The sequence below is a fragment of the Nicotiana tabacum genome, chromosome 8 (assembly GCF_000715075.1).
Source record: "Nicotiana tabacum cultivar K326 chromosome 8, ASM71507v2, whole genome shotgun sequence".
Taxonomy (NCBI): Eukaryota; Viridiplantae; Streptophyta; class Magnoliopsida; order Solanales; family Solanaceae; genus Nicotiana; species Nicotiana tabacum.
The window spans coordinates 50,862,227-50,876,251 of record NC_134087.1 but is presented as its reverse complement, the minus strand read 5'-3'; the positions used below and the strand labels follow the sequence as shown (position 1 = coordinate 50,876,251).

The 14,025-nt window shown below is 35.7% G+C and overlaps 1 protein-coding gene across 1 annotated transcript; it reads right to left on the bottom strand.

Moving 5' to 3' along the window:
- Nucleotides 1-11,238: 11,238 nt before the first annotated feature.
- Nucleotides 11,239-13,735, bottom strand: LOC107809807 (homeobox-leucine zipper protein HAT4). The gene is made up of 4 exons (XM_016634495.2): nt 13,368-13,735; nt 12,782-13,095; nt 12,585-12,664; nt 11,239-11,826 (listed from the first exon to the last, which is right to left on the bottom strand). Exons 1-4 carry the CDS (start codon nt 13,480-13,482, stop codon nt 11,502-11,504), a joined length of 834 nt encoding a protein of 277 aa, XP_016489981.1. The 5' UTR covers nt 13,483-13,735; the 3' UTR covers nt 11,239-11,501.
- Between the last annotated feature and the right edge of the window lie 290 nt (nt 13,736-14,025).

Here is a 14,025-nt window from a genome sequence, read left to right as displayed (position 1 = left end):
TTTGAATTCCTTCCACGCGTTCGTATGTGCGCATGAGCGCTCGGTATCATATATGTGTCGATGGCTTGTGATTCCTTGATCGAAGGGCGAGATGTGATCTATGTGCATTGGTGTTCGGCTAGTCTGGAGGACTCGAGGCCGGATTTTTGCCTATAGCTTGAGCCGTGAGCTGTTGATTTTGTGAGCGCGTGTTTCTGGGTCCATATGTTCTGTTGTGTCCCTATTAAGGGAGATGATGACTGGATAGTTACGTGATGAGTGTGATGTGACTACGAGATGTATTCATGTGATTTGGAAGCGACGAGAAGGGTTTGCTGGAGGATAGAAGGACTATTAGGTGCTCGATTTTCATCTTGATTTGAGGTATAGCCCCGAGTTATGGGTGTGTGAAGAACCTTTTCATGTTTTCTAGTTGGGAGTGAAGTAAATTTCATGTTGCGGTATGAGTTCAGACTCAAGAAGATTAAGTGACTGCGTCACGTTTATGACGGTGGAAGGTATATAGAAGTTTTAGTTTGAGGCAAAGCAGGTGGGGTTATCTCCTACGGATTGTCTGAAGTTTGCGTAATCCCTTATGTCATTTATTGGAAGATCTCTGTTACCAAGGAAATATATGCTTTACAATTTGAATTTGGGTTGCTCAAGAGAGTAGGCTTGACTACTATGAGAGTGAATGCGAGATTTGCAGAAGATATAAAGTACCAGATGGTCTGTGTTCCACGAGCTTATGAAGGATTGAGTTTAATCTCACTGTGGTATTATGGCAGCAATAAAGTATATGCGTTATGAGTTATTGTGTATGTTTTGGTCTATGGCTTCGAGCCAAGTGGGGGAGTCCACTATTAATTAGTCAATTGCACGGTTATGTATTATGTTGGTTCCAGTTTGAGGCGTGCGGGTGAATCAGTCATCGACTTCAGCGCCAGTTACTTCACCACCACCCGCCCAGTCAGCTAGGGGTCGCCCCAGAGGGGGAGGTCGATCAGGTGGTGGTCAGGCTCGTTTCTATACACTTTCGGGTAGGCCCGATGCTATTGCTTCAGATGATGTTATTACAGGTATTGTTTTAGTCTGTCACAGATATGCCTCTGCATTATCTGATCCCGGTTCCACCTTTTCTTATGTGTCATCATACTTTGCTTGTTATTTGGGTATGCCCCGTGAGTTTCTTGTTTCACCTGTTCATGTATCTACCCCGGTGGGCAATATTATTATTGTAGACCATGTGTACCAGTCGTGTATGGTGACTATTGGGGGTTTGGAGACCTATGTGGATCTTTTATTATTATGTATGGTGGATTTCGATGTCATTTTAGGCATGGATCGGCTATCTCCGTGTCGTGCTATTCTGGACTATCATGCTAAGACAGTCACATTGGCTATACCGGGTGTGCCACAGATCAAGTGGCGAGGTATGACTGATTATATCCCCAGTAGAGTGATCTCATTCTTGAAAGCCCAGCGTATGGTTGGGAAGGGTTGTCTTTCGTATCTAGCCTTTGTGAGGGAGGTCAGTGCTGAGACTCCCAATATTGATTCTGTTCCAGTTGTGAGGGATTTTCCCAATGTGTTTCCTGTAGACCTGCCGAGCATGCCATCAGACAGTGATATTGATTTTGGTATTGACCCGGTACCGGGCACTCAGCCCATTTCTATTCGGCCGTATTGTATGACACCAGCAGAGTTGAAGGAATTAAAGGAGTAACTTTAGGAATTCCTTGATAAAGGGTTCATTCGGCTTAGTGTGTTACCTTGGGGCGCCGGTTCTATTTGTGAAAAAGAAAGATGGAACTATGAGAATGTGCATTGATTATAGGCAATTGAACAAAGTAACAGTTAAGAACATGTATCATTTGCCTCGCATTGATGATTTATTCGACCAGAGCGAGAGTGTTCTCCAAGATTGATCTCCGTTCAGGCTATCACCAATTGAAGATCAGGGACTCGAATATTCTCAAGACGGATTTTAGGACCCGATATGGTCATTATTAGTTCTTGATGATGTCTTTTGGGCTGACTAATGCCCCAGCAGTGTTCATGCATTTGATGAACAGTGAATTTCGTCCTTATCTTGACGTGTTTGTCATAGTCTTCATTGATGATATTCTGGTATATTCGCGTAGTCAGGAGGAGCACGCGGAGCATTTGAGAGTTGTGTTGCAGAGATTGAGGGAGGAGAAGCTTTATGCAAAATTCTCCAAGTGTGAGTTTTGGCTCAGTTCAGTGGCTTTCTTGGGGCACGTGGTGTCCACCGAGGGTATTCAAGTTGGGTCACGATCGCGAAGAAGGAAATTTAGGCCTGGACAGAATGTTTAAGTACTCGTCTTGTCCGTGATTTTGGGATTTATTTCTTCCATTGTTGGTCGTTTTTGGAGCTTTTTGAAGGGTATTGAAGAGGGATTCAAGGGGAATTACTTGGAGGTAAGATTCTTGGACTTAAAACTCGATTCTAATGTGAATTCCGCCTAAATAATCATGGAAATTTAGCCAAAAATTGAAGAACTAGGGCTTTGAAATTTAGACCTTTGATTGAGGATTTGAAGGACCATGTGAGGTCGGATTTCAAAACTTTTTATATGTATGAACTCGTGAGGAGATAAGAAATCTATTGATATAAAAATTATCGAATTCTGAGACGTGGGCCCGGGGTCGGGTTTTGGTAATTTCGGAATTTATGCTGTAAATTGATATTTTCGCTTGGGCTTCGTTCCCTTAGCATATTTTGATGTCCTCGTTCTAATTTTGGATAGATTCGACGTGAGTGGAGGCCGATTCGAGGGGCAAAGGCATTGCGAGCTAGAGATTTGATCGGTTCGAGGTGAGTAATGATTGTAAATGTTGTTTTGAGGGTCCGAAACCCCGGATTGCACATCGTAGTGCTATATTGAGGTGACGCACATGCTTGATGACGAGCGTGGGGTCGTGCACTATTGGGGATTGTGACTTAGTCCATCCCGAATGACTATTTTACTGTGTATTTGACTGAAATCTATTTGCTATCATCATGATTTGGGTTGAATGACATATTTGGGCCTAGTGCCAACTATTTGAACCCTTCGGGGATTTTTACTGGTATTTCCTCACTGTTTTGACTTTATACTTGAACTCGGTCATGTTATATTTCACTGTTTTCGCATTCAGCCATGTTTACCATGTTTTATATACTCAAATGATCTTTTAAATGATAATTGAGCTGAGAATCACTATTTTACTGTTGCCGAAGGGCTTGTGAGGATTTTGACTGAGTAAGGCCGAGGGCCTATGTTGTGAGGAACATTTGATACTGATTATGAGGCTGAGGGCCTGAGATTTGTACGCCACGAGGTGGCTTGATTGATATGAGGCCGAGGGCCTAGTGATGATGCCACGAGATGACTTGATATTGCGCTTGGGCCGTAAGGGGCCCCTCCAGGAATCTGTACACCCCCAGTGAGTGCAGGTACCCATTGGGATGTGAGATTGACCTTGAGTGGATGGTATTGTTCTGAGATATTGCCCGAGGGGCGGATTTGTTGATACTGTGCCCGAAGAGCGAACCTTTATGTGTTTACTTTTTATAATTGACTGTCAATTTCCTGCTTAATTGTTGAAAAAGGCTTTTCATGAAGTAAATTTTGAGTTAAGGGATTTTACCTATCTTTCACTGATTCACGGATTTTTAAATGGTTTTACTGCTTCATTATAGAATGCTTTGTGCTTTACGTGATTTCTTGCTTTCAGTCTTTATTTACATTTGTTACTCACTGAGTTGGAGTACTCACTTTACTCCCTGCACCCTGTGTGCAAATTCAGGCGTTGCGGATCATGCCAGTACGAGTTGAGAGCTCCCGACAGATATCGGAGTCAACGAGGTAGCTGCTTGACGTCCGCAGTCCCGTGTTACTCCCTCTTTATCATTTCTATCTCTTATCAGACATTTGTAATAGTTTATAAACTTATCGGATTTGTAGTAGGATTTATAGAAGCTCATGACTAGTGACACCCCAGTTTCGGGCTGTGTTGGGTTATTTTCCGCGATTTATGCTATTAACTGCTTAATCTTTGGTTTATTTATTCATGTTTAGACTGTTTCTTAAATGCTTAATTGTTAATAATCGGATAATGGGAAGTATCGGCTGGCCTTGTCTTCACGAGAGGCGCCATCACGATCGGGTCTGGGTTTGGGGTCGTGACAAATAAGAGTAATTGTTCTTCAATATTATAGGAGCAATTATTTATGCATCTTTTTTTAGAAAACTCTGGCTCACTTTTAACTTCATTCTCTTGTTTGGTTCTGTCATAATCCCACAATAATGTACCAAGTCGTTTGCAATGTTGCTCCGCATCGAAGTCAACTGAAATTGATCTTTGATGGATAAAATACTCAGCAAAATATGCCACATATACACCACAATCACTGAAAAAATTATACACAAAATAATTAAATATAAACATATAGTTTTGTGTTTACTATTAGATATACATGTCAGAATATACATTCAGAAATAAATATGCCAGTACATGAGAAATACATCAACATACAAGACATACATGTAGTTAAAAAATTGTCTTTGATATACATGTAGATATACACAACATCCATACAGTTGAGTGTTTGAATATACATAGCATTATACATGTTAGTTATACAATAAATTCCATGATATATATGTGGTTATAACTGACAGTACTACTATTAATTATATATATACATAGAGTTGTCTAAAAAAATAATACTAGGAAAAATAGATATCAATTTGCAGAAACTTTAATTAGTTATGCATCACAGAGTAAAACACCAAATAAAGGCATGCATAACTAGCAGAAAAGTAAGATTCTAAAACTTCCCTTTAGAGGCATTGATATAATAAGTATTGTACGCAAGGAGATAAAAATATCAGAATTTCTCACTAGACAACTGAACATATAACTCCACAAAAGAATGACTATGGAGTGATTATTTTGGCATAAGGAGGCACGCAGATAATATTCAATTATATTACAATTCAGCCTATCATAATGTGCATTACCTAATTTAAGGAGAGATGTTATCAATTTGGTTCATGTGAGATCCCATCTCCTTAATAGCAAGAATAGAAAAATCAACTTGGTAAGCTTGATATTCACCAGAAGCATAAACCACACATTAGTTCTCCAAATTATAACCACTCAAGCAATTTACTGTAATAAGGAAGTTAAGTGGGGGATTACTAGAACATACTGATATACAAGCTAGCTTATGATATACATAGCATTATACATGTCAGATATACAATTAATCTCATGATGAATATGTGGTTATATATGACAACAATACTATTAATTGCAGATATACATTGAATTCTACATGTTAGTTATACAACTCAGTTTATGATACATGGAGTTATACATGTTAGTTTAAAATTAACATGTATAACATAAGATAGATTGTGATTAACTTTATATATATACATATATACAATGATATAATCTAATGTACAAGGAGTACAAAAATCATATTGTGTTGTCCAAAGTTCGACCACTATAATTTAAAGTGTGGAACCATTCTTTCTTGACAATATAATGATCTCCAAAGACATACGACTGAATCCGATCTTTTTCCTTTTTGTAGATCGTATCCACTCTAAAAAAATAAATAATAAAAAATACATATCAATCAAGAAATAAATTATTAAAATAATAAAATTTAAGTTAAATATAAAAAAATCAGGTTACTTAGGTTTCGTATACGTCCCTACATCGACAAATTGATCAAAAGCCCAATGCAAAGCAAGATCAGGTTCAACCTTAATATCTACGTTAAAAGGATGCTTAATGTTAAAATATTGCTTACGCACTAGTGCTGCAGAACTGCAATCTCCTGAGTCAATTGGCACATATAAAGATTTCTCATATTTTTCAATACATCTTATTCTTGGGGATGATTTTGGCATTAGGTCATTTGGCACTTAACAACTATTTGCACATCAGTTTGTTCAAGCATAACAATCCGAGACTCCCTTGGAATCAGATAATCACCATCATCAAACGTAGGAAAATCTTCTGACATTCAGCCATACTATCCATCCGGTCTAGTTAAACATGTCATAAAGGATATTAAAAAAAACTTTACGTGTTGATTGTATAAAAATGTAAAATAATTAAGAAAATATAACATCCCTCCAAATATACCAAGAACAACACTGGTATCTCCCTGGTTGACTTGGCTTATCATATTCATTTGGGTGATCTCATGCACATGAACGACACCATTATTATCTTGGTCGTGATTGTTATTAGGAGAACTAATATCTCCATTACTATGCTCATCAACCCTTTCATCACTCTGTTACACAATTAGTGAATATGATAATTTTATTAATTATATAAATAACGATATGAATGGTTGAAATTTAAAATATTTAAATAAATTATTTTCTTAAGATTAGAATGTCTTTGCATCACTCTTCTCAGAGAATCTGTTATGAATATTGTTATTTTCATCAAATAATATAGCAAAAGAGTCCATCACATACTTGTTGAATAAAAAATTTCCTTGCTAAGCTGAACACAATTAGAACAAAATAATAAAATATTATTTTTATTAAAAAATGAATGAAGATTCAAAAATATTTACCGGAAAGAATTCTTCTCTTTTCAAAAGTATTATCAGCATTCTCATCGGATCTTTGATCGATATCGTGGGGGTATATTAGCATTAAACACTTTCTCGAATGAATCCATCACATATTATTTGAAAGAGTCAAATTTCCTTCTCAACTGAACAGAGTTCAAAAATAAAATTATTTATTAGTAAAATATTAATTGTCCATCCACAAATATAATTTGAAAACAAACATACCTTTTCAAGGTCACTCATCTTATATCTTTCCTCCCAAATGCTGTGATTATTGGGGGCATTACTATTTATATTTGTTTGCTGCTGGTTGTTGCTCCTTTTCGGAGGTGGCGTTATGAAATCAAATTCATTGACATTAACTTCACAAACATCCTCAGAAACAACACCTTTTTGTATAACATATTCAACATTCATGGGAAAATATATTGCACCTAACTCATTCACGATTGCAGAAATATTTGTAAATACCAACTACATTAAACAAAAAAGTCAACAATTTATGATGGTAAGTACAAAAATTCTGCGTGAATATTATTTATCAAGCATCATACAATGAATATTATTATGCATAGATATGTGTATCATTGTGTTTTAGTGTAAATCTAAAAATATCACAATTATTTTAGCATATGTACAAAATATTAAAGTACAAATATAAATTTCATAATGTTACCTTGTTCCTTGATTCTCCCAACATGTCGTTGCATAATTTCTCAAAGCTAGGCCTTTCTGCTAAATTCCAATTTAGGATGCGTGACACTCTTGCAACACGAGTGACAATATTGGGGTCTACTTCAGAACAATACTCATAAATTCAAATCTGCAATGCAAGTGGTAAACCGCCAAACCTATGAAACTTCTTTACGAATCTGAACTTATTTCTCACCGAACCAATCAAATCTTCAAATACAATATTTCCCCATGGAAACTGCTCGTATTCCCCACTCTCAATTAAATAAAAATCTCGATTACTTACAAAGGATTTTTTACTAATTGTGAAAAATAAGAATGTGTATATGAAGTACAATAACGAAATATTTAGAGCTTCATTACCGGACAACCATCTCTTTACCATAAAATAATTAATAAGGTCGTCCTTTGATACTCTATCACGACCGGGAAAGAAGGCATCTTTGAGCCTATTTGATCCACTATAAGTTCCCTCATCGTTGATCTCACCAACACACCTTAGTTCAGATATAACTGCAAATTTTCAAATCCCAAAACACATGGTACTATGATTGATCTTGACGTAAAACTCATGATCACTACCTTGAAACAACTCCCTTGACATTAAGAACCGTATGACTTGATTCTAAATAAAAACAGGAAGCAAATCGAGAAAATAACCGAAACAAGTTTTCCTAAACATTTGAATCTGCTCATCAGTCAATTTTGACTTTAACTCATCAACAACCTTAATATTGGTATGTGAGCTCCAACGAGAAGTTGATAATTTTGTATCTAATGCGACATAAAATTTTTATTTCTACATTAAAAATATATATTAATTATACTAAGCCATATATGTAGAAAGTGAACATCATTAAATTCTCCACATCTACACATTTTCAGAAAGAATAGTTCAATACCTTTTCATAAATCTCCAAGCTGCTGGATTTTAACAGAATTCAAATATAAAAGAAAAGATACTAATACTAAATAAAAAAGAATAATGAAAAAAGATGTAGTCAAGTATAGGGGTTCAATCACTATACATAAATGTTCTGTGTTAAACATGAAAGGGGAAAAAGGAAAGTTTAGTGTTAAAATTCACTCTGAACATGGTGGGCACTATAAGCAGATCATCTGCCAATTCCTAGACCACGATATAGAGCTAAAACACCCAAAGTCATTATGTAAACACGATATTAAGCTAACTATACAAAATGCGCAACATTCACTCAAGCATTAATAATGGCAAATCTAATTTTTCTATTCTTACAGAAAATTCAAAGGAATTAACAAGAACTGATAGCAAAAAAAAAAAAAAAAAAAGTGCCCAACCTTTTATTTCAACTTCTACATTCACATAACATCTAAGTATACATTAAGCAAGGACGCTAATGCTCAAATACGCTTTGTACGAAACTACAACTTTAGTTGATAACTTTATTTAAGCAGTAGAAATGATCCCGGACTAATTGTTCAAGTAGCACTCAACAAAGAAAAGAACTATAGCTAACACTATGTATAGGATAAATCGGATGAAATACATTAAATCAATTGAGATTAAAAAAAACCTTCAGGGGTCATTCGGTATGAGGTATAAGAAGGTATAAGGGTGGTATAAAAATTTAATACCACCTTAATACTCTGTTTGGTTAGCAAACCAGGTATAAGTTATCTCGGTGTTAATTTTAACACTGGGATAACTTATACCTTATAGAAGGTGGGGTAAGTAGCACCGGTATAACTTATACCTTCTTCTTAGAAATTATGCAATTGTCATTTTTAATACAACATACCAAACAATGAATAAACAACAATCCCAGCATAGCATATCTCAATATAACTTATACCGGCATAATTTATACCGGTATAAATAGTATTCCAACCAAATGAACCCTCAAAGGATGTTTATCACGTTCAACTTCCTCCGTGCTAACACGCTTTCTGTTTTTGGGTTTAACAGCAACCTTTTGTTGTATAGCAGATGCATTTGCTATTTTTTTTTCCTTTGTCTTTTGTATACATGGCATCAACCCGTTTTTTTCTCTTATTGTCCTTTCGAACGACTATTGCAAGTGATGAATTCGACCCCTTTAACACCGTTACTTCGAAATCAGAGTCATGAAAAGATGAATATTTTACCACTGTTACTTTAGATTTTGATTTCTTAGAGATTGAATTTTTACCCATTTTTCAACTTGGAAAGAATGCTAATATTCTCGTCGAAATTCTACAAAAGACTCTTGATTTAGAGAAATAGTTGAGAAAAAGATTAAGAAGAAAACATAATAGAGTATTTTATCGGAGAAAAAAAGAGAGATTTGGGGGATTTGAAAATTTTGGAATTTGGAGAAGATAAAGAAGAATAGAGTTAAAGAAGGAGAGAGGGGGATGTGCTGAATGTTACTTTTGATTTTGAATAAAAATAAATTTGGCTATGATATACCAATTAAAAAAAATATATATATAAAATTGGGCTATAGGATGCCAATATCTAAAACCAGGACTTTTTATACCAATTCCCTTCTCTTAATAGGTTGTTATACCATGCCGTTTTTTCTTAAATTTCATACAAGACTCCTATTGAGCTTGTCCAGTCCAGTACGTAATTGGACTCTATCTCGGCTAATGTTGCAAGCTCTTCCCCGTTTGAGTTTTTGGACTAGGGCCTGTCTAATTTTATATATTTCAATTGATTGGTTAACTTTTAAGTTAAATTGAATTTTTAAACGTGATTAGAAGTGAGCATAGTATAAAGTAAATTTTAGAGCTAAATCTATCCTTAAACTTCTGTGGTTGGTATAGAAGAAGCGAACAAAAATATGTTCACTTGCTTTCTTCTTCTGTTTGTTAGTATAAGATAATTAATATGTTTAGCTCTTTTGTTGCAGAAATAGCAAGTTGGTGATTAAGTTTGATCCTGACTATGAAATAATGGGTGACACATACACTGCTAGTTATATTCTTAACGCATACAAATCAACTGAAGTTAACAAACGACTAGTTTCCGAGAGCGAATGCAAAATTCTTACAACGTATAACCATTGTTTCAAGTGGTGATTAACAGCCATAGTTGACCATTCACAAACATATAAATGGAAAAAAGTTCAATTTTAGTCCATTAAGAATAAGTTATTTCCGCTTTCGATTTTTATACTCGATCTTACAAATAATTTTTTTTTAATTTTAATTTTATTAAGTATTTGTCCAGCTTTAAGAATTTATTATGGTAAAAATAGCGCGGTATAGCCAGTTTTGGGACTGGTCATTCAAAAATAGCCAGCGTTTACGAAGTCAATGAAAAGTAGTCACTATTTTGCTGCAATAGAAACCGGTCCAGCATAATATACTGGAGTTCGGTGCACCTGTGTATGAACTCCAGCATATTATGCTGGACCGGTATACTTTGCTGACTCCAGTATAATATACTGGAGACTGGAGCACCGGTGCTCCAAACTCCAGTATATTATACTGGACAATTATACTTGCTGGAACTCCAGTATATTATGCTGGAGTTCTAGTATACTTATGCTGGAACTCCATCATATTATGCTGGAGTTCTAGCATACTTATCCTGGAACTCCAGTATAATATGCTGGAGTTCAAACATACTTATGCTGGAACTCCAGTATAATATACTGGCGTATTTTTCGGGTTTTGAACAGTGTTTTCGCTCAAATTTATCTTTACATGAAAAGTAGCTAAATTTCGATTACTTTTGAAACTGGACTATTTTTGAACGACCAATTATAAATCTGGCTATTTTTGAATTTCTCGCTTTATTATGTTTACCTCAACAATCGAAGAGAAAAAGCCCACAAAACCCTGGAAATGGGGAAACAAATTCCAAAAACATTAGAAAAGTCCTGTGTGGTGGTTCCCGTTTTGCCTTACATTTTCTGAATTTTTTGTTAATTCCCTTAACCTATAGTTTCTAGGAACAATCATATTAAATCAAGAAACAAATAAACAAACTTTTTTTTTTGGATCATTGCATTACTTTACAAACAAAAAAGTCCTCTTCTCCAGTCCCGGGAAGATAGAACTATTACTAAATAGAGTAAAATGACTAACCCTAATTAATTAGTCAAGAGGGGGGGGGGTGGAAGGTCTGCAATAAAAGCAAACAGATTTTCTAGACCCACCAAATCCCCAACATGCCCAACAACCTTATCCTAAAACCATTATTCCTCCCTACACATTATGGTACTCATATTACAGTTTGTCATTGTCACTTTTGTCTTGCAAGCGTAGGATAAGAGTCCATTTGGCCAGATTGCCCTTGTGATATGGGAGTGGTGGCCCACAGGTTTAATTGCTGAGGTGGACCCAGTCTAAGATTGCCAGGTGTACTTGTGGGACCCGATGCAACACGCTCACATGAAGGGCACATGGTGAGGGTGGTGGGAGGGGTCATTTGCATGTAGAATTGAGGTGAAAGCTTTAGTGCCCTTAGCTCTTGAACTTCTTTCTGTAATCTCCTGTTTTCTTCTGTCAGATTCTCAACACACCTCTTCAAGAATTCACAGTCTACTTCAGTTTGCTTCAACTTTGTCCTGTATATCCACAAAGATTATTTTCAGAATATATTTTTTTAATTAGGTAAATATTATGGTGTAATATATAGACGTCAAAAGATTGTTTTCTTGTGTGATAGTAATATTGTTTGAAGGAAAAGTCTTTTATTAAAAATCTTTGAAGGATCTCGATAATACATTTTAAACACACACACACACACACACACACACTATATATATATATATATATATATATATATATATATATATATATATATATATATATATATATATATTTGACTTTAAATCTCATTTTGATATGAATTAAATAACAAATCTCATTTTGATATGAATTAAATAACTTACAAATAGCAAATCCTAAAAAAAATTAATTTCCTACTGCAACTCTGAATTAATTAGTTGTCTAGCATTGTTTCTTGCTTAAGAGAGTTGGAATGTTTTAATTTCTTATTTGGTGGAGTACTGTTTTCACCTAGCTTTAATGTGCGGTCCATATAATACGTTCATGAATAATCATCAGCGTGATTTGGTTTTCACATTTAATATGAACAACAATAACGACAATGTGTACAATGTGTATTCTTACAAGTGAAATCCGGAGAGATTAACATGTCGTACTTTTTTATACTACTTCGAGCAAGGTAAAAAAGTTATCTCACGTAGACCCCGATAAGCAACAAGCTTCACATTTAATATGCTGTTCAATTAATCTTTTGATCATTAATTATGATTGCGCCTTTGATATCATTGTCTAAATCATTCAACAAAAATCTCACCTAGCTCTTCTGTTCTGGAACCACACTTCCACTTGCCGGGCCCTCAATCCCAGTCTCTTTGCCAAAGCCAACTTTTGCTTCTGCACAAAAAGAAAATCATCAATACCAGTTAAAGTATAATTAAAATCCCTCAAAACGCCCTTGAACTCATTGTATTTGTATCTAATAATGATGATCTAACTAATTAGTTAACTTACAGGATTGAGGGTGCTGTGCTCTTTGAAGTTTTCTTCAAGAACGGAGGACTGTTCTTTAGTTAAACGGAGCTTTTTTCTACAATTTTCTCCGTCCTCTTCGTCGCTGATGCCTCGAGAGCAAGCCCTTTCCATATCATGCTCCTCACAGTTGGCTTCTCTTTCGTTCCGCTTATTGCCACTCACGCTTGAAATTGTGCTGTTCGGAGAAGATACGCCGGCTTCTTCCTCGGTATCCGCCGTTGCCGGCAACCGGTTCACGTCGATTCCCTTTAGGAAAGTCCTCGTCTCCACTCTGCATGTCTCCGAGTTCCGATCTGCAATCAATATCAAAAGATTTAAAGTGGGAAAAGGTCAATTTATTAATAAAATTAAATTTCCTTCACTTTTGGTTATTAAAATGACAGAACAGCAAAAGGGGCATGAAATGCTTATGCATAAAAGTGGCTAAGAAAAAAGTACTACTACTGCTACTACATACTACGTATGCAAAGAAAGGTTATTAAGATTTTGATCGATCAGATCTGAATTAAGTTTATAAAATGAAGAAAAGCATTAAATATAGATGAGGAAGAGCTAATTAACAAACCTGAGGAAGGAAATGAATGAGTCCAAGAGGTTTTGCGAATGAGATTGAGGTGCGCGGGAGTAACTGTCCTGTTCTCTGGAAAGCTTAAGCTGAGGCTCAACCCCAGATCTTCCATTTTTCTCAAACCGTAGCTTTATGTGTCTGCTCTCGGGGTCGGGGGGGGGGGGGTTACGTTCTTGAAAATAAAACTATAACACCAGCTTCCGAAATTAAAGAAGATGTGGGATGACTAGTTTTGTGAGGATTTTCAGCTTTTCTGGTACGATAAGAGGTGAGAATTATTACTACTATTCATATGAATAGAGATGTCTTTTTAAAGAAGAGAGAGAGAGAAAGAAACAAGTTGAGTGAGTGTAGTTTGAAGCCTGTTGAGTAGAGGTGCAATGAGGGGTATTATATATAGGAAGAATATATATGCCTTTTCCTTTTCTTTTTATTTGTAAAGGAAAATAATAGTCCTAAGTACAGTTGGAAGTGTACAGAGGTGAAGGGTTGTGCAATTAGGTCAATCATGAGTCATGACTAGGGGGGTACGCGGGTACCAGTTATCATTAACTCATAGCTTTTGCCTCTTGAAACCAATCATTCACAGTGCTTCTTAATTTATTTATTTTTTAAAAAAGAAAGTGAAAACGCAAACTAGCGGAAAATATATTTT

What these genes read in the sequence shown, in the direction of transcription:
- LOC107809807 (XM_016634495.2), bottom strand. Translation starts at nt 13,482, where the DNA reads ATGGAAGATCTGGGGTTGAGCCTCAGCTTAAGCTTTCCAGAGAACAGG. An exon ending in AGCACAGCACCCTCAATCCT is followed by an intron (nt 12,665 to 12,781) that starts GTAAGTTAACTA and finishes CTTTTTGTGCAG; the next exon opens with AAGCAAAAGTTGGCTTTGGC. An exon ending in TTCCAGAACAGAAGAGCTAG is followed by an intron (nt 11,827 to 12,584) that starts GTGAGATTTTTG and finishes GTGGATATACAG; the next exon opens with GACAAAGTTGAAGCAAACTG.